At 43.3% G+C, this 26,509-nt stretch overlaps 1 protein-coding gene, 1 long non-coding RNA gene and 1 pseudogene across 6 annotated transcripts in view; all 3 read right to left on the bottom strand.

Annotated features, from left to right (window-relative positions):
• LOC146498785 (protein NLRC3-like) overlaps positions 1 to 25,068 on the bottom strand; it is a 40,871-nt gene extending 15,803 nt beyond the window's left edge. The window contains exons 1-7 of one of the 5 annotated variants that reach the window (XM_085138946.1): positions 24,747 to 25,068; positions 24,561 to 24,662; positions 22,086 to 22,187; positions 9,540 to 9,618; positions 4,650 to 4,878; positions 2,697 to 4,506; positions 1,990 to 2,163 (exon numbers count right to left, since the gene is read on the bottom strand). In XM_085138946.1, the coding sequence (XP_084995072.1) occupies positions 1,990 to 2,163; positions 2,697 to 4,506; positions 4,650 to 4,878; positions 9,540 to 9,618; positions 22,086 to 22,187; positions 24,561 to 24,662; positions 24,747 to 24,835 (2,585 nt within the window). In that variant the 5' untranslated portion in view covers positions 24,836 to 25,068. Of the gene's footprint in view, positions 1 to 1,989; positions 2,164 to 2,696; positions 4,507 to 4,649; positions 7,277 to 7,589; positions 9,502 to 9,539; positions 9,619 to 22,085; positions 22,188 to 24,560; positions 24,663 to 24,746 lie in introns of those variants that run through there. The other 4 variants (XM_085138948.1, XM_085138947.1, XM_085138950.1 and 1 more) reach the window with 4 other exon arrangements.
• LOC146498779 (uncharacterized) overlaps positions 1 to 26,509 on the bottom strand; it is a 319,599-nt gene that overhangs the window by 105,916 nt on the left and 187,174 nt on the right. The window lies entirely within an intron of this gene.
• Positions 16,849 to 21,944, bottom strand: LOC146498786 (uncharacterized; annotated as a pseudogene).

The raw sequence follows: 26,509 nt of genomic DNA on the forward strand, positions 1-26,509 counted from the left end.
GCTATTATGCTTTCTTTATAGCCTGATCATCAGTAAGGTCATCTGGTGCAAAAACTTTGTCAAATCAAATCATAGAGATGATCAAGATTTTGACCACCTTTTCCCCAGTGAATCTCAATTATCTACGAAACCAATGCTACAGTTTCAAATTTCTTTCCATGTCAGCTGCTCTGGCCACAGAAATAATATAGTAACTGGAATGTGTACATGCACCTTTCTGAGAAAAGAGTAACCAATAAGTTTTTTTTTTATTTAGCACAATTTCCTTTCCTACTTGGCAGGTGTGTCACAGAACAGGAAAAATTTAATTGGTTGGTGGTTTATCAGAAGTTTATGTTTAAGGCTACACTTCCTACTTTTTTTTTTAGGAATATTTTCTGGAATAACAAATCATTGACACGGAGCAGGAAAGTTGTGGTGACACAGCTCTAGAACCACAGACCATACTGCTAGTGACATACTAAGAATTTAATTTGCCAGTGACTTAAGAGAAAGTGTGATCTGAAAAGCACATGTAGATTACAGTATAAAATTAGTCACTATGTAAAAGTTTGAAATTAATTTAGGTGAAAGGATTAAACTACACGAAACACCACTTTGTGTTGTAAGAGGAAGTGATACAATAACATAGAACCAAAGATTACAGCAGACATGTTAATAAAGCTTCATAATGAAACGTTTGTGGGAAAGCTATAATTTTTTCTCTTTTGACCTATCCATTTTCTTAACAGCTTTTCCAAATCAGGGTGACATGGGAGCAGTAGTCTTTCACAGGTATCATCTGGCGGGGGTGCACCTCTAAGTCTCACCACTCTATCAAAGGACGTACACAGTAAGACCATGATTAATGCTACCATTCACACCTACAGCCAATTTACTGGACTAAACTCTGCAGTAGTTGCTAAGCATACGTTTCAACTTCACTGTGACAGGATCAGAAAATGTTTCCTTTATTGTATTCCGTGGGTCTTTTGTGTAATTTGTTTTACGAGTTTTTTCTGTTTTTGTTTTAAAAAATAATCCGGTCCACACGTAAACGCAAAAATGAAGGAAAACGCTGCTAGGAACATGCCAAAGCAACAGGTGGCGATATATTCCTAACCCTGTAGAAATGTTGGCCAATCAGAAGTCTAGAAGCCTCGGTGGAAAATAGTAAACAAAGATGGTGCATAGAAGCAGAACAGAGTCCTATGTGTGGAGGGACAGAGACTGTGTGTGTATATAACAGTATTTTGTCTAAGTCCCCCATTGTAGAAATCCATTTCACCGAAACAATGACGTGGCGCACAGTGTGACGTCAAAAAAGGCGCACACCTCTGTTTTCTCCGTTTTCCTCATCCACACGTGAATGCAAAAACTGAGTTTTCGAAAATATCCACCCTGGCAGGCGTTTTTAAAAATCTCCGTTTTCAGTGACCGAAACTGCCGTTTACGTGAGGACGAAAGGTGCAAACGCATAGAAAAATCTCTGTTTTCAAAAATACCCGGGTATGTGTGGACGTAGTCATAGACAACAGCCACTTACACTCATATTCACGCCTGTGGGCAATTTAGAATGACCAATTAACCTAACCACACTAATTGAATGTCTTTGGACTGTGGGAGGAAGTCCATAGTACCCGGAAAGAACCCACACTAACACAGGCAGAATATCCAAACTCCACACAGAAAGGACCTAGTGAGGCGGTGGAATCGACCTCAGGACCTGCTAAACACTGTGCTGCCATACAGTTAGTAGCAATGAAAAGAAATTGATATGTAGTAAAAACCAAAGTGTCTGAAATTTCTCCACAGACCAATGCTTAAAAAACACATTATAGATGCAGGTTCATGCTCAATTAATAAATTAAAAATGGTAATTAAGAGACTAATACACCTAAATATGAATAAAAAGTCCATTTTGTATTTAGAATTCAACAATGTTTTGCAATGCAATAGTATAATACAGATTATGAATATAAATTAATAAAAAAAAGCTTTAATTCTGACCTGAGAGTTTCCAGGGTACAGTTTGGACTCTTCAATCCACCAGCCAACAGCTTTACTCCTGAGTCTTGCAGGTCATTGTTACTCAGGTCCACTTCTCCCAGACTAAAACACTTAGAGATGAGAACTGAGGACAGAGCTTCACAGCTTCTCTCTGAGATGTTACAGCCAGACAGTCTGAAAATCAGTTATATTTGTTATCAAATATTAGTTATTTTGTTATCTTGAACTTACTCAGAGAACAAAAAGTTCCATGTCCCCTTCATAAATACAAACACAACTTGCAATTCAAGCATGGAAAAAAAGAAAAATATAGAACTTGAAACAGCAGTGACACCTCTGTATCTGTTAAACAAGTAGGGAGCTAGTGCATTTAGCGATTATAAGATCATTACCCACCAAAACAGGTATTCATACTTTCCAAATTAGAATATCTGTGATTGTTGATCCTTAATTATCACATACTGAACCCTGATGCAGCAGCCATTCAACCTCAAGCTACTTTAGCATCTTCCAGGGATTTTTATTATTTTCCTTTTATTTATTCTTGAAGAGTTAAAAAAAAAGCTTTGGGTCCACTTTGATAGGGGTTACATTTACAAATGCTTTAGAAATGCTAAGACTTCCTTCTGCTATAAACCATATATTTAAACATATATTTATATGCATAAATATTTAAGCAATAAAAGTGTGCATAGACGCATACATACAGAGCTTTGTTGGAGGTTTTGACCACTGGCAGCAGCCTCAGAAGAGCCTCCTCTGAAGCAGAGTATTTCTTCAGGTCAAACACATCCAGATCTTCTTCTGATGACAGTAAGATGAAAACCAGAGCTGACCACTGAGCAGGAGACAGTTTATCTGTGGAGAGACTTCCTGATCTTAGGGACTGTTGGACCTCCTCCACTAGAGAACGATCATTCAGTTCATTCAGACAGTGGAAAAGATTGATGCTTTTCTCTGCAGACAGATTCTCACTGAGCTTCTCCTTGAGGTATTTGACTGTTTCCTGATTAGTCTGTGAGCTACTTTCTGTCTGTGTCAGCAGACCTTGTAGGAGACTCTGATTGGTCTGCAATGAAAGACCAAGAAGGAAGCGGAGGAACAAGTCCAGGTGTCCATTTGGACTCTGTAAGGCCTTGTACACAGCACTCTGGTAGAAGTGTCTCCCTGCAGATTCTTCTCTTCTTTCAGACATCTGGGATGTAATTACTTGTTCTTCCAGCAGATTTTTTCCAGAGTTGATAAAGGTCAGATGGACTTGAAGAGCAGCCAGAAACTCCTGAACACTCAGATGGATGAAGCAGAACACCTTGTCCTGGTACAGTCCTCTCTCCTCTTTAAAGATCTCTGTGAACACTCCTGAGTACACTGAGGCTGCTCTGATATCGATGCCACACTCTGTCAGGTCTGATTCATAGAAGATCAGGTTTCCTTTCTGCAGATGATCAAAAGCCAGTTTTCCCAGAGACTCCATCATCTTCCTGCTCTCTGGACTCCAGTGTGGATCTGTCTCAGCTCCTCCATCATATTTGACCTTCTTCACTTTGGCCTGAACCACCAGGAAGTGGATGTACATCTCAGTCAGGGTCTTGGGCAGCTGTCCTCCCTCTCTGGTTTCCAGCACATCCTCCAGAACTGTAGCTGTGATCCAGCAGAAGACTGGGATGTGGCACATGATGTGGAGGCTTCGTGATGTCTTGATGTGGGAGATAATGATGCTGATTTGCTTCTTATCTCTGAATCTCTTCCTGAAGTACTCCTCCTTCTGTGGGTCATTGAACCCTCTGACCTCTGTCACCATGTCAACAAACTCAGGAGGGATCTGACTGGCTGCTGCAGGTCGTGTGGTTATCCAGAGGCGAGCAGAGGGAAGCAGTTTCCCCCTGATGAGGTTTATCAGCAGCACATCCACTGAGGTGGACTTTCTAGGGTCAGTTAGGATTGTAGTTTTGTGGAAGTCCAGAGGAAGTCGACACTCATCCAGACCATCAAAGATGAACACAACCTGGAAGTCTTCAAAGCTGCAGATTCCTGCTTCTTTGGTTTCAGTAAAGAAGTGATGAACAAGTCCCACCAAGCTGAACTTTTCCTCTTTCAGCACATTCAGCTCTCTGAAAGTGAATGGCAATATGAACTGGATGTCCTGGTTGGCTTTGTCTTCAGCCCAGTCCACGGTGTATTTCTGTGTTAAGATTGTTTTCCCGATGCCAGCCACTCCCTTTGTCAGCACTGTTCTGATTGGTTCATATTTTCCAGGTAAGGCTTTAAAGAGGTCTTCTTGTCTAATTATTGCTTCTAGATCGTCTGGTTTCCAGAAAGCTGTTTCAATCTGTCTAACTTCATGTTCATCATTGACCTCTGCAGTCCCTCCCTCTGTGATGTAGAGCTCTGTGTAGATCTGATTCAGAAGGGTTGGGTTTCCTGCTTTAGCGACCCCCTCAAACACACACTGGAACTTCTTCTTCAGTGCAGATTTAAGGTTATGCTGACACCACTGCAAGTTCCTAGTGGAGGTTCCTAAAAGAACCGATAGACACAAATCAATCATACAATCATCGAGTGCAGATATTTGAATGATTTTCTTAAGGTTTTTTTTTTTTCAGTCATCAGTAAATTTTCCATTGATCAAGCAGGGATAATATTTAGAGAAATATTCTTACTTCTCTGCAGACGGTTAGCCAGCTCTTCCTGGTTCATTCTTTTCAGGAAATCCAGTGTGATTGTCACAACTGCGTCTCTGCTGCTGTTCCTCTGCTCTTCATCCTTACCTTTTAATACATCATCATCCTCACATCGACTCTTTAAGCATTGTAGATCATCTGGACTCAGATCTGTCTGAATTTTCTTTAGCTCTTTCTTTACAAAAGTGATGATTTCCACCTCCAGTAACTAGAAGAGAACACGTATGAATGACCCAAAAACGTTTCTTACACAAGAATGAAAAGAAGAACATAAATTCAGACGTGTGGACTTGAGTGACATGACTTGGACTCAACTCATAAATTTTATGACTTTAGACTTGACTTGAAAAAATGTTCTAGGACTTGGGACTTGAATTGGACTTGAACTGGTTTACTTGAAAAGACTTAATATTATACCCATGTACTAGCAGACTTCTTTTCTTAGGTATTAATCACATACTTTAACCATATTACTTTAGTATAGCAAGATCACTCCTGTCACAAATTATATGCATGCATGCAGATTATTATCACAAGTGGGCCTTTGTGTCGTAAGCCACCGCCTCTGTTCAAAGATGGTCGCTCACAGTGGACATAAATGGCTTCTTTCACTCCTCTTTCAAACCATCTGTCTTCTCTGTCCAAAATGTGAACATTGACATCCTCGAAAGAGTGACCGTTGTCCTTTAGATGCAGATGGACAGCCGAGTCTTGTCCCGTGGAGGTGGCTCTTCTATGTTGTGCCATGCGCTATTGAAGTGGCTGTTTGGTCTCTCCAATGTAGAGGTCTGGGAATTCCTCGCTACACTATACAGCATACACGACATTGCTATGTTTGTGTTTTGGGGTTTTGTCTTGTGAAGTGAAAGAAACCATTTATGTCCACCGTGAGCAGAGGCGGTGGCTCACGACACCAACTGTCTGCCATCTATAATCCAGTTTTGAGATCCCTTCCCAGACGCCTTAATGGCCACTCACACCCTGGGCCGTCTGACCTCAGGAAATCAAATGATAGGGTGGGGCCAGGTTTCACAATGAGCTCACCCGAAACCCTAGCTGATTGTGATCCACACCCGCTTTCACACTTTGGCTCATGTGATTAGGTAGAGGATCATCAGGGGGTCCTTTTGTCCCTCTTTGGGGGGAAACTCCCACAGGGATTGAATCTGGGACTCTCCCCCATTTTAACCTAGAACTGAAGAAGCTTCTCGGATGAGAGGCGAAACATCTTCAAGCAACCTAAAGTCCAGACACTTTTCTTTCCAAGCTCCTTAGACTACGATGACCTGAATGACTGAGAACCTTCACAGACATTTGTGTGTGTCTGTGTGGGTATAACCCCACCCAAATTTCAGAGATCACCCTAGTGTTTGGCGGGGATGTTTCTCTCCACATTGCAACGTGTTTATTAAACCCACTTCAAATCAAGCTCACTGGGTGTGTTTCAGGTTGTCTTTAAAATTTCCATAACACCCCAAATCGAAAATTTTACAGGCATATTACATAAAAAGTGTGCACCATTAATTCAATTTATTCATTGATTCTTACCACACTCCATACGATTGTGTGTGTGAGCAGTAGCACAGCCAAACAAATTAACCAGATTTTTAAAAAAAAAAACCCAAAACAGACCAAAAACAAAAAAAACAAAAACGCTCAAGCCAAAAATGATGCCAAGAGTAATTTCTTTGGGTATATAAACGACAAAGTAGTCAACAAAAAATGAAATGCAAAATGCAAAACATGCAAGAAGAGAATCACAGACGGAGATAGACAACTTCCAACTTTGTCCAACATTTGAAATTGCATAAAGAAGTTGCTATGATGACATAGCTGACTTAGCTAACGTCATCTTACTAGCAAATGTTAGCTGGGCTATGTTGATGATACTGTTTGGCTTTAAAATGTATGATATTTTTTTCACACTATTTTAAATCCAGTCCTACGAGCGCATCCAAGAATAACATGCAGTTTTGTCAGAATTGTCGATGGATGGTGGGCAGGGTTCTGTACCTGAACTCCGGAAAGATGCAACACACATCATTTCACTGTAACACAGATGTGGACAAATACAAACACGTGCACAAACAGACTAGGTGTCTGACTTTTTGTCTGAACAGGAAGTTCTGCTTTTGCATTTTTCATTGAATGTTTATTCTGTCCCCTCCGCAAATAGCAACCTTATCGTGAGCGAGGGGTTTGTGTGTCCCAGGGATCCCAGGGGCTATGTTGTCTGGGGGCTTTTGCCCCCTGGTTGGGTCTCCGCTGGCAAATCGGTCCTGCGTAAGGGACCAGACAAATAGTGATTAAGAAGACCCCTGTGAGTAGAATATCGAGGGAACATTGAACCCGGAATAGGGTTACAGGGGCCCCGCCCTGGAGCCAGGCCCAGGGAGGGTGCCCAAGGGTGGCCGGACCTTAGTCCATGGGGCACGGCCCGACACAGCCTGAAAAAACGACATGAGCCCATCTGCCTGCAGGCCGTAGAGGTCGGGTGCATTGTGAGCCGGGTGGTGGCAAGGAGAGGAGGTCCTGGTATGATTGGGAGAAACGGCCTCCTGTATCTGAACCCAAGTGGTGCTTTGTTATTGGACTTCTTGGGGTGGCTGTAGCTCAGGTGGCAGAGCGGATCAGCCACTAACCAGAAGGTCGGTGGTTCAATCCCAGGCTGCTCCAGTCTGCATGCCAAATATCCTTGGGCAAGATACTAACCCCATGTTGCTCTCCGATGCATCCATCGGAGTGTGAATGTGTATGAATGTTAGCTACTTAGCACTTAAGTTTAGAAGTGCTTGTGTGAATGGGTGGGATTGGGTGAATGAATTAGCTGTATAAAGCGCTTTGAGTGCTCGGACAGAGTAGAAAAGCGCTATATAAGAACCAGTCCATTTACCATTTACCATTTACTTCTGTGCAAACTACAGTTTGGCCCTAACGAACACCATGTTCGAACATAAGAGTGTCCATAAGTGCACGTGGTACCATGACGCTCTAGGCCGCATGTCGATGACAATCGATTTTGTAATTGTATCATAAGATCTAAGTCCATATGTTTTGCTGAGCTGTAAACTGATCACCAGCTGGTCAGTTGGATCAGGTGGTGGGGGAGGACACTGGACAGACCCGGCGCACCTAAACATATAGTGAGGTTGTGTTTGGAATGCCTAGCAGAGGACCCGGTCCAAGAGATCATCAAAGCACACCTCCGGCTGAGCTTCAACAGCATACTGAGGGAGACTGGGCATCATCACTGCCAAAGCCGCTGCACTGACCTGCGGCTGCAAGAAGGTTGCGTTCCGCTTGGCCTGTCGGTACCTATCAGCTGCCTCCGAAGTTCCAAAGGCTAACCAAGCCTGATAGGACTACTCCTTCAACTTGGTGGCTCCCCTCACATCTGGTGTCCACCATTTGGTTCGGGGGTTACCACCACAACAGGCACCAGCATGGGCAGTGGCTGAAGCGAAAACTCGGGTGTGGGAGGAGTTCGGAGAGGCCATGGAAAAAGACTTTCGGACTGCCTCAAAGAGATTCTGGCAAACCGTCAGGCGACTCAAGCGGGGAAAGCATTGCTCTACCTGCACTGTGTATAGTGTGGGTAGAGCCCTACTGACTTCGACTGAGAACATTGTCAGGTGGTGGAAAGAAAACTTTGAGGACCTCCTTAATCCCACTGGCATGTCCTCCGTGGAGGAAGCAGAGTCTGGGGACAAAGGGGTTGACCCACCAATCTCTGGGGGCACGGTCACTGAGGAAGTTAAACAAGGTAGCAGAGCCCCTGGGGTGGATGAGGTCCACCCCGAGTTCCCGAAGGCTCAGTCTATGCCAGGGTGCTGGAAAGGAGAATCCAACTGTCAGTCAAACCTCGGACACAGAAGGAACATTGCGGGTTTTGTCCTGGTCGTGGAACACTGGATCAGCTTTTCATACTCTCAAGGATACTTGAAGGTGCATGGGAGTTTGCCCAACCAGTCTACATGTGTTTTGTGGACTTGGAAAAGGCATTCGACGATGTCCCTTGGATGGTCCTGTGTGGGGTGCTCTGGGAGTATGGGGTGCCTGGCCCATTGCCACAGGCCATTCGATACCTATATTACCATTGCAAGAGCTTGGTCCGCATAGCCGGCAATAAGACGGACTCGTTGCTGGTGGGTGATGGGCTCCGCCCGGGCTGCCCTTTGCCACTGATTCTGTTAATAATATTTATGGACAGAATTTCTAGGCGTAGAAAGCGGCTGCAGTTATGTGAACGCTGTAGCGGTCCGTTGTTGTGAAGAGAGAACCGAGTGTAAAAGCGAAGCTCTCAATTTACCAGTCGATCCGCCCGCTCGCATCTTCTCCCGTACCCTGCCCACCAGTCCGCTCGTTTGACCACACATCGCTGGTGCACCATCTGCCATTAACCCCACGTTTTTCCCATTTCAGTTAGACATTTGGAAACCTCTTCAAATATTTCTTTCCCTGTAGTTGTGCCATGCATTGATTTTAATCCTAAAAGTTCTTCCGTAACACAGAGACTTGAATCCACACCACAGGTGAAGACTGAAAGCTGGGCAGTATCAGAGGCGTCACTGCTCTCATCCATAGCGAGTGAGAATGCAACGAAATTGTTTCCCTTCTCCATCATCTGGTTATATAGATTGGTGGCACGTTCACGTGTGCGATCAGCTACTGTGTTTCTGCTCAGGCTGACATTTGAAAATGCTTGCTTTTTCTCTGGGCACACAACGTCGTAAACTTTCATCATACACCTTTTCACCAACTCTCCCTCACTGAAGGGCCAGGCTGATTTTGGTGTTTCGTTTCATAGTGTCATCTAATGTTATGTGTGAACAGAATAAATGTAAAAGTAGTTGTTGTACATGTACAGACCAAAAATATGGAGTCCAGTTGTTTTTGATGCTGCTGGGCAGACTGACCACTGGGAACCTCTGAGCTCTCCTGGTCCACTCTGTGGAGGAATCATGAAGAGTTGGAATGATACAACAAAACATTACAACCTAAAATGCAACCTGCTGGTCCTCTTCATTTAAAAAAAACAAACAAAAAAAAAAAACACTTGATAATAGATGGAGTTCTGTGGAGTTCTGATGGTACCATGCCTGACAAAAAGAAATCATGTTATTAGTTTTTTATCTTAATATTCTCTTGCTATCTGAATGTTGACAGCATGCATCCCCAAACACTGTATACATTCATATCCTGATAACATAAGCTGAACAGTGAGTTTTGGTTTCGTGAAATTCTCTTAACAAAAATAAAAAATACAAACAGGCAGCGATTCAGTAAATCTTTTGCAGATATTAAAGAGAACCTCAAGAGACAAATACAATAAAAATATGTTTTTTGCAAACCTAGAATAAAGCACTGCCATAATGACAGATGTCATGGCAGACACTTTTTTTGGGGGGTGGGGGGGCTTCATTTATTTTTTTATTTATTTTTTAAATTCAATTTAACTTCTTTGCTCTGCCTGTCCTTGGTTTGACTTTGGAGATATTTCAAACATTAACAAGTCTCTGGATGTTGCTTGTCATCCAGGTTCTGGATGTGCTTATCACCTGTAACAAATCTGCACGGCACTTATAAAAGAGTACTGTACTGTGTGCAGTCCCCCAGCTCCACTTAATCAAATAAACTTCAGCGAGTTGTGGTGCCAGACTTCTGCATTGCATGTATTGATCACTATTTTAACAATATCACTCTAGTAATAGTAATAGTATTATATAGTACATAATATATAGGAGTCTATGCCAGAGTGCTGGAAAGGAGAGTTCGTCTGCTAGTCGAACCTCGGATACAGGAGGAACAATGCGGTTTTCGTCCTGGTCGCGGAACACTGGACCAGCTCTTTATCCTCTCGAGGATACTTGAGGGTGCATGGGAGTTTGCCCATGTGTTTTGTGGACTTGGAGAAGGCATTCGACCGTGTCCCTTGGGGTGTCTGGCCCATTGCTATGGCCATTCGATCCCTATACAACCGTTGCAAGAGCTTGGTTCGCATTGCAGGCAATAAGTCGGACTCATTCCCGGTGGGTGATGGGCTCCGCCAGGGCTGCCCTTTGTCACTGGTTCTGTTCATAATTTTTATGGACAGGATTTCTAGGCGCAGCCAAGTGGCGGAGGGCTTTCGCTTTGGTTGGCCTCAGAATCTCATCTCTGATTTTTGCGGATGATGTGGTTCTGTTGGCTTCATCAGGTGAGGGCCTCCAGCTCGCACTGGAACGGTTCGCAGCCGAGTGTGAAGCAGCGGGAATGAGGATCAGCACCTCCAAATCTGAGGCCATGGTTCTCAGTCGGAAAAGGGTGGAGTGCCCACTCCGGGTCGGGGATGAGTTCCTGCCCAAAGTGGAGGAGTTCAAGTATCTCGGGGTCTTGTTCGCGAGTGATGGGAGAAGGGAGCCGGAGATCGACAGACGAATTGGGGCTGCAGCTGCAGTAATGCGGACGCTGCACCGGTCCGTCGTGGTGAAGTGGGAGCTGAGTGTAAAAGCGAAGCTCTCAATTTACCGGTCGATCTACGTCCCTACCCTCACCTATGGCCACGAGCTGTGGGTAGTGACCGAAAGAACGAGATCGCGGATACAAGCGGCAGAAATGAGCTTCCTCCGAAGGGTGGCTGGCCTCTCCCTTAGAGATAGGTTGAGAAGTTCGGCCATCCGGGAGGGGCTCAGAGTAGAGCCGCTGCTGCTCCACATCGAAAGGAGCCAGCTGAGGTGGTTCAGGCATCTGACAAGGATAACTCCTGGGTGCCTCCTGGGTGAGGTGTTCCGGGCATGTCCCACTGGGAGGAGGCCCCGGGGCAGACCGAGGACACGCTGGAGAGATTATATCTCTCGGCTGGCCTGGGAACGCCTTGGTGTTCCCACGGATAAGCTGGAGGAGGTGGCTGGGGAGAGGGAGGTCTGGGCCTCTCTGCTTAGGCTGCTGCCCCCGTGACCCGGCCTCGGATAAAGCGGATGAAGATGGATGGATGGATGGAATATATAGGATATCTAAGACAGTGTATATATACTACTGCATGTTTTGGGAATTATAGAGTCTTAATTTTCAAGTAAGATTTTGGGGTGGGATGAGTTTATGGTTAACAATGAGTCAACATAAAATATTTCCAAAGAAAAAAAAATTACTTCTGTGTCCGAACCTTGATAACAGTATCATCGTTTCATTATATGAAAAAATATTTTATGATATTCATAGCCACATTCATGACAGATAAACATGTATACTGCTGGATAGTCTCGAGCATGGGTAGGCAACTCCAGGCCTCGAGGGCCGGTGTCCTGCAGGTTTTAGATCTCACCCTGGGTCAACACAAATGAATCAGATGTTGAGTTCATTACCAGGCTTCTGGAGAACTTCAAGACATGTTATGTTGAGGAGATTAGTCGCAATAAGATTCTATCCCACATAGGAGACAGGTCGGACCCGGATGTGGTGTCAAGCTGGCACTGCTGGCTGACTTCTGGCATGGTAAGTGGTAAGTCAGCCAGATGTGGGTCTGGCAATGATGGCACTATTTATGTTCTTGTTTTCCTATTTTAGTTAGAAGACCCAAATCACATGTTGCAATACTCTACTGCTATGGTAGCCAATGTTTCAAATGCAGGTTTGACAGGTGAGTGTACACTTTATCCAAAACCTAGTGAGGGTTTACTTATATTTACCACCAGGTGGCTGTAGCTCAGGAGGTAGAGCAGATCACCTGCTGGCCAGAAGGTTAGTGCTTCGATCCCTGTCTCCTCCAGTTTGCATGTCAAGAGTATGAATTTGTATGAATTCAATTCAATTCAATTTTATTTATATAGCGCCAAATAACAACAACAACAGTCGCCTCAAGGCACTTTATATTGTACAGCAAACCATACAATAATAGATACAGAGAAAAACCCAATAATCATATGACCCCCTATGAGCAAGCACTTTGGAGACTTTTGAGAGAAGGAAAACAGGATAAAGACATGCTGTGGAAGAAAAACAGAGATTAATAACAGATATGATTCAGTGCAGCGAGGTCTATTAACACATAGTGAGTGAGAAAGGTGACTGGAAAGGAAAAACTAAATGCTTCATGGGAATACCCCGGCAGCCTACACCTATTGCAGCAAAACTAAGGGAGGATTCAGGGTCACCTGATCAAAAAAGGAAAGTTTTAAGCCTAATCTTAAAAGTAGAGATAGTGTCTGTCTCCCGAATCCAAACTGGAAGCTGGTTCCACAGAAGAGGGGAGCTGAAAAATGAAGGCTCTCCCTCCCATTCTACTTTTAAGTATTCTAGGAACAACAAGTAAGCCTGTAGTATGAGAGCGAAGTGCTCTAATAGGGTGATATGGTACTACAAGGTCATTAAGATAAGATGGGGCCTGATTATTTAAGATCTTGTATGTGAGGAGTAAGATTTTGAATTATATTCTGGATTTAACAGGAAGCCAATGAAGGGAAGTCAATACAGGAGAAATCTGCTCTCTCTTTCTAGTCCCTGTCAGTACTCTTGCTGCAGCATTTTGGATTAGCTGAAGGCTTTTTAGTGAGTTTTTAGGACGTCCTGATAATAATGAATTACAGTAGTCCAGCCTGGAAGTAATAAATGCATGAACTAGTTTTTCAGCATCACTCTGAGACAGGATATTTCTAATTTTAGAGATGTTGCACAAATTGAAGAAAGCAGTCTTACATATTTGTTTATTATGTGCGTTGAAGGACATATCCTGGTCAAAAATGACGCCAAGGTTCCTCACAGTGCTACTGGAGGCCAAGGTAATGCCATCCAGAGTAAGAATCTGGTTAGATACCATATTTCTAAGATTCTTTGGGCCGAGTAAAATAACCTCAGTTTTATCTGAATTTAGAAGCAGAAAGTTAGCGGCCATCCAGGTCTTTATGTCTTTAAGACATTCCTGCAGTTTAACTTATTGGTGTGCGTTATCTGGCTTCATGGATAGATAGAGCTGGGTGTCATCTGCATAGCAGTGAAAATGTATACTATATCTTCTAATGATACTGCCTAGGGGAAGCATGTATAATGTAAACAGAATTGGTCCTAGCACCGAATCCTGTGGAACTCCATAATTAACCTCAGTGTGTGAAGAGGAGTCTATTAGATAGATATGATAGAAACCAATGCAGCGCAGTACCTGTAATACCTACAGCATGTTCTAATTTCTGATTTTTGATATGAAAGGAAGGTTGGAGATTGGCCTATAATTAGCTAAGACAGCTGGGTCTAGAGATGGCTTTTTAAGTAAAGGTTTAACTACAGCCAGCTTGAAGGCCTGTATTACATAGCCGATTATTAGAGATAGGTTGATCATATTTAAGATTGAAGAATTAATCAATGGCAGGACTTCTTTGAGCAGTTTTGTAAGAATGGGGTCTAAAAGACACGTTGATGGTTTGGAGGAAGTAATTATTGAATTTATCTCAGAAAGATCAATTGGAGAAAAAGAGTCTAACTTAACATGAATGGTACTAAGAGTAGCTGTAGATAATATTACATCTGTGGGATGATTATTGGTAATTTTTTCTCTAATGATAAAAATTTTATTTGTGAAGAAGTTCATGAAGAAATTACTGATTAACATTAAAGGGATGGTTGGCTCAATAGAGCTCTGACTTTTTGTCAGCCTGGCTACAGTGCTAAAGAGAAACCAAGGGTTGTTGTCTAAGGAGCTTGGAAAGAAAAGCGTCTGGACTTCTTTAATTTGCTCAAAGACGTTTTACATCTCATCCGAGAAGCTTCTTCAGTTCTAAGGTCAAATCGTGGAGAGTCCCAGATTTAAACCCCATGGGAGTATCACCCCAAAAAGGGACAAAAGGGTCCCCTGATGATCCTTTACCTAATCACATGAGGCAAGGTGTGAAAACGGGTGTGGGTCACAATCAGCCAGGGTGTCGGGTGAGCTCATTTTGAAACCTGGCCCCTCCCTATCATGTGGTTTCCTGAGGTCAGATGGCCCAGGATGTGAGTGGGCGTTAAGGCGTCTGGGAAGGGATCACAAAAGTGGATTATAGATGGCAGACAGTTGGTGTCGTAAACCACCGCCTCTGTTCAAAGATGGTCACTCACAGTGGACATGAATGGCTTCTTTCACTCCTCTTTCAAACCATCTGTCTTCTCTGTCCAAAATGTGAACATTGGCATCCTCGAAAGAGTGACCTTTGTCCTTTAGATTCAGATGGACTGCTGAGTCTTGTCCTGTGGAGGTGGCTCTTCTATGTTGTGCCATGCACTTGTGAAGTGGCTGTTTGGTCTCTCCAATGTTGAGGTCTGGGCATTCCTCAATACACTCGCTTTTCTTTCCAAGCTCCTTAGACTGCAATGACCTGGATGACTGAGAACCATCTCAGACCTAGGGTTGTTCTTATTTTCTTCAATCAGTGATGAATAGTAAGATGTTCTGGCTTTGCGGAGGGCTTTCTTATAAAGCAGCAAACTATTTCTCCAGGCTAAATGATGATCTTCCAAATTTGTTACACGTCATTTCCTCTCCAGCTTACAAGTCATCTGCTTTAGGCTACATGTTTGAGACTTATGCCACGGAGTCAGGTACTTCTGATTTGAGGCCTTAGTTACAGTACAGCTACAGTATCCAGAGTCGTACGCAGTGAGGAGGTAAAATTATTAACAAGATAATCAACCTCTGTTGGGGTAGCGTTCGGATAGCTGCTCTGCTCTGTGTTGGTACAGGGCATTGACGATGATAACAGTGGGTGGATTATATTCTTAAACTTAGTTACAGCGCTTTCAGAAAGACATCTACTGTGATAAAGTCCACTCTCCACTGCTGCGTAATCAATTATTGTAAATGTAAATGTTATCAGGAAATGATCAGACAGGAGAGGGTTTTCAGGAAACACTGTTAAATGTTCAGTTTCTATGCCATATGTTAAAACAAGATCTAGAGTGTGATTAAAGTGGTGGGTGGGTTCTTTTACATTTTGAGAGAAGCCAATTTAGTCTAATAACAGATTATTACAGATTATTTGGGGTGGCTGTAGCTCAGGTGGCAGAGCAGGTCAGCCACTAACCAGAAGGTCGGTGGTTCGATCCCAGGCTGCTCCAGTCTGCATGCCAAATATCCTTGGGCAAGATACTTTAGTTGCTTCTCAAGTCCATCTACACCTAACTGATAATAACCTTTATGAACAGTTCCAGTCTGGTTTCCGTCCTTTGCATAGTACCGAAACTGCTCTCATAAAAATAACAAACGATCTTCTTATGGCAGCTGATTCTGGTCTCCTCTCCATCCTTATTCTCCTTGATCTGAGTGCAGCCTTTGACACCATCTCTCATCCCATTCTTCTTAGCAGATTAGCTTCCATTGGTCTCTCTCATACTCCATTAGCCTGGTTCAAATCATACCTGTCCGACCGCACTCAGTTCATTCAATTAAAATCCTTCACTTCTCAGCCTTCTCCTTTATCTACTGGGGTGCCCCAGGGATCTGTCCTCGGGCCCCTTCTTTTCATCATTTACCTTCTTCCTCTCGGACATATTTTTCGTAAATATAATATTCAGTTCCATTGCTATGCCGATGACACCCAGCTTTACCTCTCTACCAAACCCGATTCTACTCTTCCTCCACCCTCCCTCACCCTCTGCTTAGCTGAACTCAATTCCTGGTTCTCCTCCAACTTCCTTAAACTCAACAGCAATAAATCAGAACTTCTCCTGGTCGGCACTAAACGGTTGCTCTCCAGAATTAACAATTTCTCTCTCACCATCAATAATTCGCTGGTCCCTATCTCTCCCTCTGTGAAAAGCTTGGGTGTCCTTCTTGATAGCACATTATCTTTTAATTCACATATCAATAATGTCACACGTGCAGCATATTTTCAACTTCGTAATATCAATCGCCTCCGCCCTTTCCTCACTCCTCATGCCACTGCCACTCTCGTCCATAATCTTGTTATCTCTCGACTTGATTACTGTAATTCACTATTATTTGGCCTTACACAAAAATCCATCAACAAGCTCCAACGTGTCCAGAATTCTGCTGCCCGTATTATTACTAGGACTTCCTCTACCCACCACATCTCCCCAATCCTGAAGCAGCTTCACTGGCTCCCGGTTAAATTTCGCATCCATTTTAAAATAATCCTTTATACATTCAAGGCTATTCATTCTCTCTCTCCACCATACCTCTCCGATTTAGTACAGATGTACCTCCCATCCCGGTGCCTCAGATCTTCATCTTCTCTTTCTCTCTCCGTTCCTTCCGCTCGTCTGATCACAATGGGGGGCAGGGCTTTTAGTTGCTCTGCCCCTCGACTTTGGAATTCCTTACCCCCTGACCTCAGAAACATTACCTCATTCCCTCTATTTAAGTCCACCCTCAAAACTCATCTGTTTAAAATTGCTTATGTTTAAACCACTGTATGTTCTTAACTTTTATCTGTTATTTTTACTATTATTGTGTATATTTTCAGTTTTTGTGTTTTTATCTGTTGTACAGTGTCCTTGGGTGCTTTGAAAGGCGCTATTTTTAAATAAAATGTATTATTATTATTATTATACTAACCCCGCGTTGCTCTCCGATGCATCCATCGGAGTGTGAATGTGTATGAATGGTAGACTACTTAGCACTTAGGTCAGAAAAAAGTGCTTGTGTGAATGGGTGTGATTGGGTGAATGAATTAGTTGTATAAAGCGCTTTGAGTGCTCAGACAGAGTAGAAAAGCGCTATATAAGAACAAGTCCATTTAATGTCATTTTTAGCATTTACATGGATGTTAAAATCACCCACAATAATTATTTTATCTGAGCTGAGAACTAAATCAGATAAAAAGTCTGAGAAATCAGACAGAAACTCTGTGTAACGCCCAAGTGGACAATAGATGATAACAAGTAAGACTGGTTTCTGAGTTTTACAGCTGGGGTGGACAAGGCTAAGCATCAGGCTTTCAAATGAATTAAAAGTCTGTCTTGGTCTTTGGTTGATTGATAGGCTGGTGTGAAAAATTGCTGCCACACCGCCCCCTCGGCCTGTGCTTCGAGATTTCTGGTAGTTAGAATGACTCGGGGGTGTTGATTCATTTAAACTAACATAATCATCCTGCTGCAACCAGGTTTCTGTAAGGCAGAGTAAATCGATTTGTTGATCAATTATTAAGTCATGTACTAACAGAGACTTGGAGGAGAGAGACCTAATATTTAATAATCCACATTTCACTGTTTTACTCTTTGGTACAGAGTCTCACATTGTTTTGGCAAAGTTACACACCGATTCAATATTGATTTTATTGACCTCCGATTGGGGTAACCAGGTGTCATTACTGCCGACATGAATTATGATTTTACTGAATTTACGTTTACCCTTAGCCAGCAGCTTTAAATTTCCCTCAATGTTGCCTGCTCTGGCCCCTGTAAGACAATTGACTATGGTTGCCGGTGTCTTCTGAGAACAGAATCACCAATTTCCAGAATATGGCGGGTGTCGCTGAGTGGGGAAAAACAGTTAGACACATGAACGGTGGTGTACCTGGGGCTTATGTTTAAGACTACGCTTCCTCCTCACTGTCACTCAGTCGCCCTCTTTCCCCTGCTGCTTCGGGTCTGCCGGGAAACAGATAGCGGGGCCTACGCTATCTTCGGCTGCACCAGTTATAGGGGCCTGGCTAGCTACGGGTGAATGAAGGGTGCGAAGCCGAGTCTCCATTTCAGTAATCCTGGCCTCCAGAGCTGCAAATATGCTACATTTGTTACAAGTATCATTACTGCTAAAAGAGACAGAGGAGTAACTAAACATCTGACACAATGAGCAGGAAAGTGCAGGAGGGACAGGTGAAGTAGCCATGCTGCTAGCGAGTCGGCTACGAGTTAAGCTAAGCTAGCGAAACAGTAAAGACACAGTAAGTGAATACTTTGGCTATAAATTAGGTCATGAGTACACAGTGTGCTCTGGATGAAGCACGTAAAGATAATACTATAAAAAAGAATGTATCTAAAAGGTTTTAATTAAATTGCTAAGCAGATAAGCTACTCAAAAACACCACTGTGTGTTTGAGCAGGAACAGGAAATGATACTCTACCACAGAGAGAGGGAACACCAAGTGACAGCGCCACCAAGAGTCAGCAAGTAGAATGTAGTTAGGAAGCACTCAGTTTAGTGAAAGTGTGTGATTGGGTGAGTATGGCATGTTGTATAGAGCACTCTGAGTAATCTGGGAGACTAGAAAAGCGCTACATAAGAATCGGTCCATTCACTGTCTGAACAGAGTTTCGTTACGTTACTTAATAGCACATGTTGCCATTACATGGCTTGATTAAGATACACATTAGGCTGACATCTGGGGCCAGAGCTGAAACTGTTGGGGCCACCAGTGTGTCTTCAACTGGCCTTATGCTGGCATGTGTGTGGGCCACCTCTGGCAAACCTGATCTGGTCCACCAAAGGGCCGTTATTCTTTACGGTATGTGACCCATGTGTAAACACATTGTGTGGGCCAGATCCAGGCCATACCAATTTTGCTATGTGGGATGTTGAACTTCCAGTGACCAGTATCAGAGAGTGCGAGAGCAATAACGCCAAACTGAACACACGGAGCCTTCCCTGTGATTCCTGTGTGTGGCTGTGTGAGTCGAGAGCAGGACAAGAGTGGCTAAAGAGGAGTGAGTGTGTGGACTCCCTTCCCTCTTTTGCCTGGAGCCCTGGACCCCCTCCCCAACTCACTGTACATACATATAGCACTGTGGTTCACCCCTTTGGTAAATAAACTGTCACCTTTTTGTTTGTCAGAACTTAGTCTGTGCTCGAGTCCCTGTCTTAGCCGTGACATTTTGTTGGGTTCTCTCTCTTCAGGTCCCTGTAAGTGTTTAAGGCCATTCTAAAACATATTTATTCTGCTTTGATTGTTTTGTGTGCTGAGGGACATTGTCGCATGATCCACTTTTTCTTATGACTCAAATATCCTGATATTTTCTTTCAGAAAGTTGGAGAGCTCTCCTGGTTTGCTTAATCTTTGCTCTGTACTGCAGTACCTGCATTTAGGGGTGGGTTTTGATTATCGATTTATCGATTAAAATCGATTCTAGCTTAGATAACGTGATATCGATTCATTAAAATCCTGTATCAATTTTTTAATATAAATTTATTTTGCCCAAAACGACAGAATCTCAGGTTAAACCTCACAAAATTTCAACAACCATCAAACATCTAAAACAGTAAATGAGAGCAGGAACACAGATTCTGCATAAAGAAGTAAACACAAAGTGTGGACCTGCCGACGGATCAGAATCAGTGAGATGTCGCCTTTCTCACCCGCTGAAAGCCGAAAGCTCACTGATTCTGATATTTCGGCGGGTCCACGCTTTGTGTTTATGCCCTTTTTGTGATGATTCTGAAGCTGCAGGTCTTTATCTCTCGCCAAACAATATTGACTGAACCACCAGCAAAAGAAGATCCAAACTACGCTTCACATTCCGCTTCACATAAACATTGTCATGAATTCCCTCTTACTTTTGCTGTTTTGCTTCCACCACCATAAAAATCACACTTCATGTAGAGCTCTCTCTTTCTCTGTACTTCAAGAACAGTTTCCCGTCTAAAATTCTGTTTTCTGCATTACTAACTTGCTTATTACGCACAAGTCTACCGTTGTTTACAGCGCTGTCGGCCGCTGTTTTTTTCCTTTAACTTACTTACGAAGCGCTTTGGGGTCCTTAGGGACTAGTAAAGCGCTATACAATTACAGGCCATTTACCATTTACTTCCAAAAAGAAAGCATTTCTGCCGTTCAATAGGCTACTGAACAAATTTAAACTTTTTAAAATTATGTAAAATTGCAAAATGCTTAGCTGTGTCTCTAATCAAACCTGTAACCTGTAACTTTGCTCATTAATCAACATATGAACAGGTACTGTTCATATGTTGATTAATGGTTTTCTTTCATTTTTGATCTGCTGTAGAATATTTTTATAAAATCCCAGGTCAGGAAATTTGCCTTCACATTTTTCTGTGTTTTATCCTCAGCTACTTTGACACAAAGGCATCTGCTGTGATGCTTACACCTTTGATAAAGAATCGCAATTGTCAGCTTTCTTTTTATAGATATAAAAATATGGAAATGTACTGATGCATGATCTGAATTATAATATTTCTGACTGTCTAAGGCAAAATTTCCCAGATTCAAATCGAATCGAATCGAATCATGGATCGAATCGGGACCTTGTGAATTGGAATCGAATCGATTCTAGAAATCAGTGACGATACGCTGCCCTACTTGCATTGGTTCCACTGGACAAGCCTGCATGTGAATCTACAATTGATCTGACATTGTGGCACAAATACATTAAACAAACACTACGAGCACCTTGTTTCATGTGCAGTGGCTTTCTTCTCATTCTTTTACTGAGCACTGTATGAAAATCTGAAGCCTCTCACTGCCAGCATCCTTCCAGCCCCACAACAGCAACACCAACTCACATCTTCACAACACCGAGAATTTTTCCCCTTTACTTTGGAGAAACTGAGAAGCCAATAGGATTGTAGCTCAAACTTGCCCACAGTCCTGCTTCATCACTGCTCACTCCTACCTGTGTTGATGCTGAGTGGACAGTCATGGCCTGCTGCTAGCATGAATGCTAAATGTACTGCTGTGGATGATCACCAGAAAAACATGTTGTCAGTTTGAGTGTTTGCTGTATTTAAAGTGTTTTCTCAGTTTATCTGTATTCAAAGTGCATTCATTCATTTAGCTGACAGCTCTTTGTACTAACAAAATAAACTCTCTTAGTTTAAGCCAACAGACTCTACCAAAGCCTGCTGCTGCCTCCATGGGTTAGCCTGTTTGACTGGTGTTTGCACCAACGAAATCTAAATCACACTAACGTGTCCTCCAAGATGTTTGTTGGGAGCACTGAGTGAAGCATAAGAGCTCTGGTAAAATAACAAACAGGGCTGTGTGAAGGCAACTAAAGTGATAACAATACTGTTTAAAGATAAAAAAAAAAAAAAAAAACACTTTGATGTTCTCTCATCACCTAACAAAGTCCAAACCCTGTGAACTATTTTAGCTTTAATAATTGTGGATTCAGCTGGATAAAGCAGAAGAAGATGGATAATTGTGGATTCAGGTATCCTGAACCCATCTGTGGACATTTGTAAGTAACTATTTAAATCTTGATCAAAGACTCCTGATGTGGCTGTTTGCAGAAGGAAAAGAGGGACAGAGTGGAAAGTCGAGCTGAGGCTTCATTCACTGCAAACCTACAGTTATGTTTTCTTATTTCTAGTGTTTGCATGTTCACAGCTGAAATAAAGCTGCCTCTTTGACTTCATCCTGTTGTGTTTGGGTCCAATCCTGCCTGCCACACAGCGCTACAGGACAAAATCTAAGATTTTTATCTTTGAATGAATCTTTGGTCATATTTATCCAGGAAAACACAAACATGTAAAGGAGCTCATCACAGTTCTCTGACCTCGTTGGTCCAGGTTCATCACTGAAGTCTGGAAGTACACCTTTGGACCGGTCACTCCTCACAGATGGACAGCTGGATCCTGCAGACTGTGACCTCTGACCTCTGCAGACACAAACATGTTTCATTCAATGATAAATTCTCTGCTAAAGTCATTGAAGCAGCTGTGATCACACAGACTGCAGATAATGCAGCTGTTTCCTGTCAGTAACAGTGCTCTTAGATTAGAGTTCAGCTTTTTACAGGAAAACAAATGTCCCTGAATGCAACAGTGAGAAACAGTCTGCCTCTGTGGCTGTGATAGCTGCCGTTAGGAGCGTTCATGTGTTTGCAGTTAGACGAGGAGATGTTACCATCATGGAGATGTTAACAAATCCTGCAGCATCACGTAGCACAAACACTTTGTGCTCCTGTTATCTGCAAGCAACAGGAAGTTCATTAATAAAGACGGATTGAGACGTGACTGCGATGGTTCTCCTTCAGCTGTTACACACATCTGGGCTCACACGACAAGCCTTTGTCTAAAAAAGCAGCTGCTTTCTGAACACTTTTCTGAAGAGGAGCTGCACAAACCTTTGTTTGCTTTCTAGAGCAGCGTATCATCCTCACAGCGTACAGCTGGCACGTTTCTGTTAGCTTAACCACCAGGCCAAAGTCAAACTACCCACTGCTAGCAGCTGTTTCTATCATACTTTAGGATCCAGATGTCTGATGTGATTAAAATAAATAGTTAAAAAAAGCCAATTGTGTCCAAATGTGTCTTTAAAAAGATAAAATGACAGTTACAGCTGAGCCTGTGTGTCCTTGGAGACACTGCTCTCCTACAGAGGTGCATTTTAGAAACCAGGAAACAGGAAAATCATTTATTTATTTATTTATTTATTTTTTGAGTCCCGTTTGGATCTTTAGCCATCAGAATTGTTGTCTTAAGGCCAAGAAAGATGGCAAGCGGATTTATTTTACCAAGTGGATCATCATGACCTTGCCATATTGGTCCGTTTGATTGACCTTTATTATAATTATGTATTTATTTTATTTTCGGTTGCTACAAATGGGACAGACATGACTGGGGGATAGGACAGGGAGAAAGAAGGAAAGAAGGAGAGGGAGAGAAAGAAAACCAGAGGGGAGAAGAGATGGTGAGAAAGGGGGGAAGAAAGAAAGAAAAACAAACAAAACACCTGGATCACCTGTATGGAGAAAAAAACAGAAGAGAAAGCAAACAAAAAAGAGCAACATAATAAAAACAGCACCATCACAATAAACTAGCTAGCAGTAGATGACAGTAGATACTAAATATTAAACGCTATTGTGCAGCACACAAGATCGACAGCGCACAATGTGCTTTGCGGCAGCAGCCAAGAAAGGTGTAGTCCGCGTCTGTGAACACTCGTATGTACACCTGTGTGGATCAGCATGCTTGTATTCTAAAGGTTTCTCCATGTAACGATCTGCTAGGGAGTGTGGGGAGCCATAGCCCCGTCCCCCAGGGCATGAAGCAGGTATGGAGGAGATCCAGGCCCCAGACATCCAGAGGCCCCAGAGTACGAGGACCCGAGAAGGACCACCAAAAGGGGGGGGAACCGTGCCACCCTCCTGGGAAGAGCTGAGGAGAGCCCCAAACGAGAGGTCACCCAGCAGCTATGGAGCAGAGGCCAGAGGGGGTTGCAGTGGCGTGCCCGTGGGCTCTGCCGGCAGCCAGCTGTGCCAGAGAGGACCGAGCTTCAGGCCCAGAGGCCAGAGGCCTGAGGACACCCCACCCCCCGGAAGGGGCCCAGCTGGGCCACAGGTGCCAGGCCCCGCCAATCGGCCACCAGGAGTGAGCCGGTACATACATGAGCGCCCAGCCCCAGTCAACAAGAACCACCAACACACCAACGTCTGAGGGCATCAGCCACCGGCAGGGAGTGTGGTGAGGGGAGATAGGCCTCCGTACCTCGGAGAACCTGAGATGTTTCCAGAGAGGTCGAGTCTAAGACCCAAGCTGACATATAGACACAGACGCACAGGCGCACGCGGACACAAACGTGCATTCCCACCCCCATATACACAACCAAATACTCAGCACTCACCCGACGTGTAGACAGACACAAATAGACACTGCACAGACAGTCACACTCCCCAAACATACTCTATATCCCAGGTCCAGGTACCCCCGCCCCCAGAGGGGCAAGCCGCACCTAAACCCAGGAGATGTAACCCTTCTCTCTGGGGTGGAGGCAAGCGGACCACCTCCTTATCTGCAGTAGCAGGGAGGCCCCGCATCCCAGACCCCAATCTGACGGCCAGCACCTCCTCCCAGCCCCCCAGCCCTGACGGCTAACAGAACCGGGGTGAGTGAAGACCCCAAACCTCCCTACGCCCGCTCATATGTATTGTTGCTGTGTGCTGTTCTAAAGTGCATTCAAAACATCAGAGTGAGAAACAGGAAACAGAAAAATCATTTAAATCAGAGAGTTCATGTTACTAACAGCTCACCTCTCTGCAGCAGACACAGGCTGGACTTTAAAAGCAATGGGAAGACCTTTAGACGCGTCACTCTGTAAGGACACAGAGCTGGGTGGAGGTCCAGGCTGGTTCCTGTGAATAATGATGGAGCAGTGATGTCAGTGCTGAGCTGTGACATGGAGAAGAGTCATGGACAGTTAGAGATGGTCATCTCACCTCTGAGCTTTGGTCTGGCTCTCATGTTCCCCACACAGAGTGGTTTTAGAGGGAGGGACTCCCTCCTCTCTGTCCTCACACTGATCCATGCTGCTCAATTCACATCAGCTCACACACACTTTCTACCTTCACCTGCAGAGGAAACACAAATCATTCATGTGCACATCAACTGAAATCCTCCTTTCCATCATGTGTGCTGTCCAAATATCAGCTGCTTCTTTCCTGCTTCATCTCAGTGTCAGCTGAATGCAGTCAGACAGCAGTGTGAGGCAGAGGAAGCTGCCATCAGCTGCTCTACTTCTAGTATTGCTGTGTCTCTATCTGTGCTGCTATCTAAAATATAACAGGAAACTGGCACAAATTCTTGACCATCTCACACTTCTGTTTAATCATTTTTCTGTTTGACGTTTATTCAGCTGTGTGAAAATTATAACCTTAATCTCTGATGCACACTGATTCACTTTTAATAAGAAAAGTGACATTTTGTGTCTGTTAGTTCAGGGTTAATGTGGACAACACACCAAAGGAAGGAGGAGGAGGCAGATTTTCAGATTAGTCTCTGACTGTTTAACTGTTTTGTAATGTCAGATTTAATCTCGTCTCATTTCTGTGCATGTTCAGCTGCTGAGGCAGCAGGTTGAGGGTCACAGACTCCAACAGACTAAATAAACTGATCCACAAAGCCAGTAATGTTGTGGGGATGGAGCTGGACTTTGTTAGGGTGGTGTCTGAGAGGTAGATGTTGTCCAAGATAAAGACAATGTTGGATAATACCTCCCACCCTCTCCATGACATACCAACTAGTCACAGGAGCACGTTCAGTGAGAGACTGAGATTACCCATGATGCACCACTGACTAACACAGGAAATCATTCCTGCCTGTGGCCATCTCTCTGTACAACTCCTCCATCTAACACACTGTGAACACTGCAATAGTTACATCCTTTTTACACACGTTCTTTTCTACTCTGGAATATTATTGTCAATTTTCTTGATATTTATTTATTTATAATCACCTCTGTAAACCCTTCATATTTATAATTGAGTGATCTGCATATATTAGTGCTATTTCTTAATTGTGTAAAATCTGTAACATAATGTATTGTTTGGAGTTTAGTCTGTTACTATTACTATTTTTACCATTTCTTCTTGGAGCAACTGTAACCCACATAATTTCCTTAGGGATTAATAAAGTATTCTGATTCTGATCGTTTCAGGATACATGACCTGCCATTATCCAATCACACATCTGCTTACCTGTATCTTTGGCTCGTTTCTCCTCTTCTTTTCTCTTTTTTTCTAAACTGAGCACCTGATGGCTCTGAACTTTTCTTGTCCATCTTGGTTTTAATTTTGCACTCCAGTATGAACACCCATCCCCCAACTTGAGGATCACCACAACATAACCTAACACACCTACACCTTAGTTCACAGATTCACTCTGTCTAGGGTTTATTTCTGGGATTTCGCACAACCCACGATTCAAATCATGAATACATAACGGGCTTAGATTTACAACATTATGAATAAAATGTGCTCTATTTGGAAACTCCCCTCCCCTTTCGACGGGTTGTGTGAGACTTTAAATTATCAAACTGTAAATTATAAACTTTAAATTGGTATTGATCCCTTTACCCCGAGTCCTAAAGTGTACATTTATTTTCTTACTCTTCTTATATTTATTGTTTGTTTACTTGCACTGCTGCAACTGGAGCCTCGTCGTCTCGTCTCTCTATATACTGGACTGTATGTAGCGGAGATTA

Source organism: Neolamprologus multifasciatus, chromosome 17 (genome assembly GCF_963576455.1).
Source record: "Neolamprologus multifasciatus chromosome 17, fNeoMul1.2, whole genome shotgun sequence".
In the NCBI taxonomy this organism is placed as follows: domain Eukaryota; kingdom Metazoa; phylum Chordata; class Actinopteri; order Cichliformes; family Cichlidae; genus Neolamprologus; species Neolamprologus multifasciatus.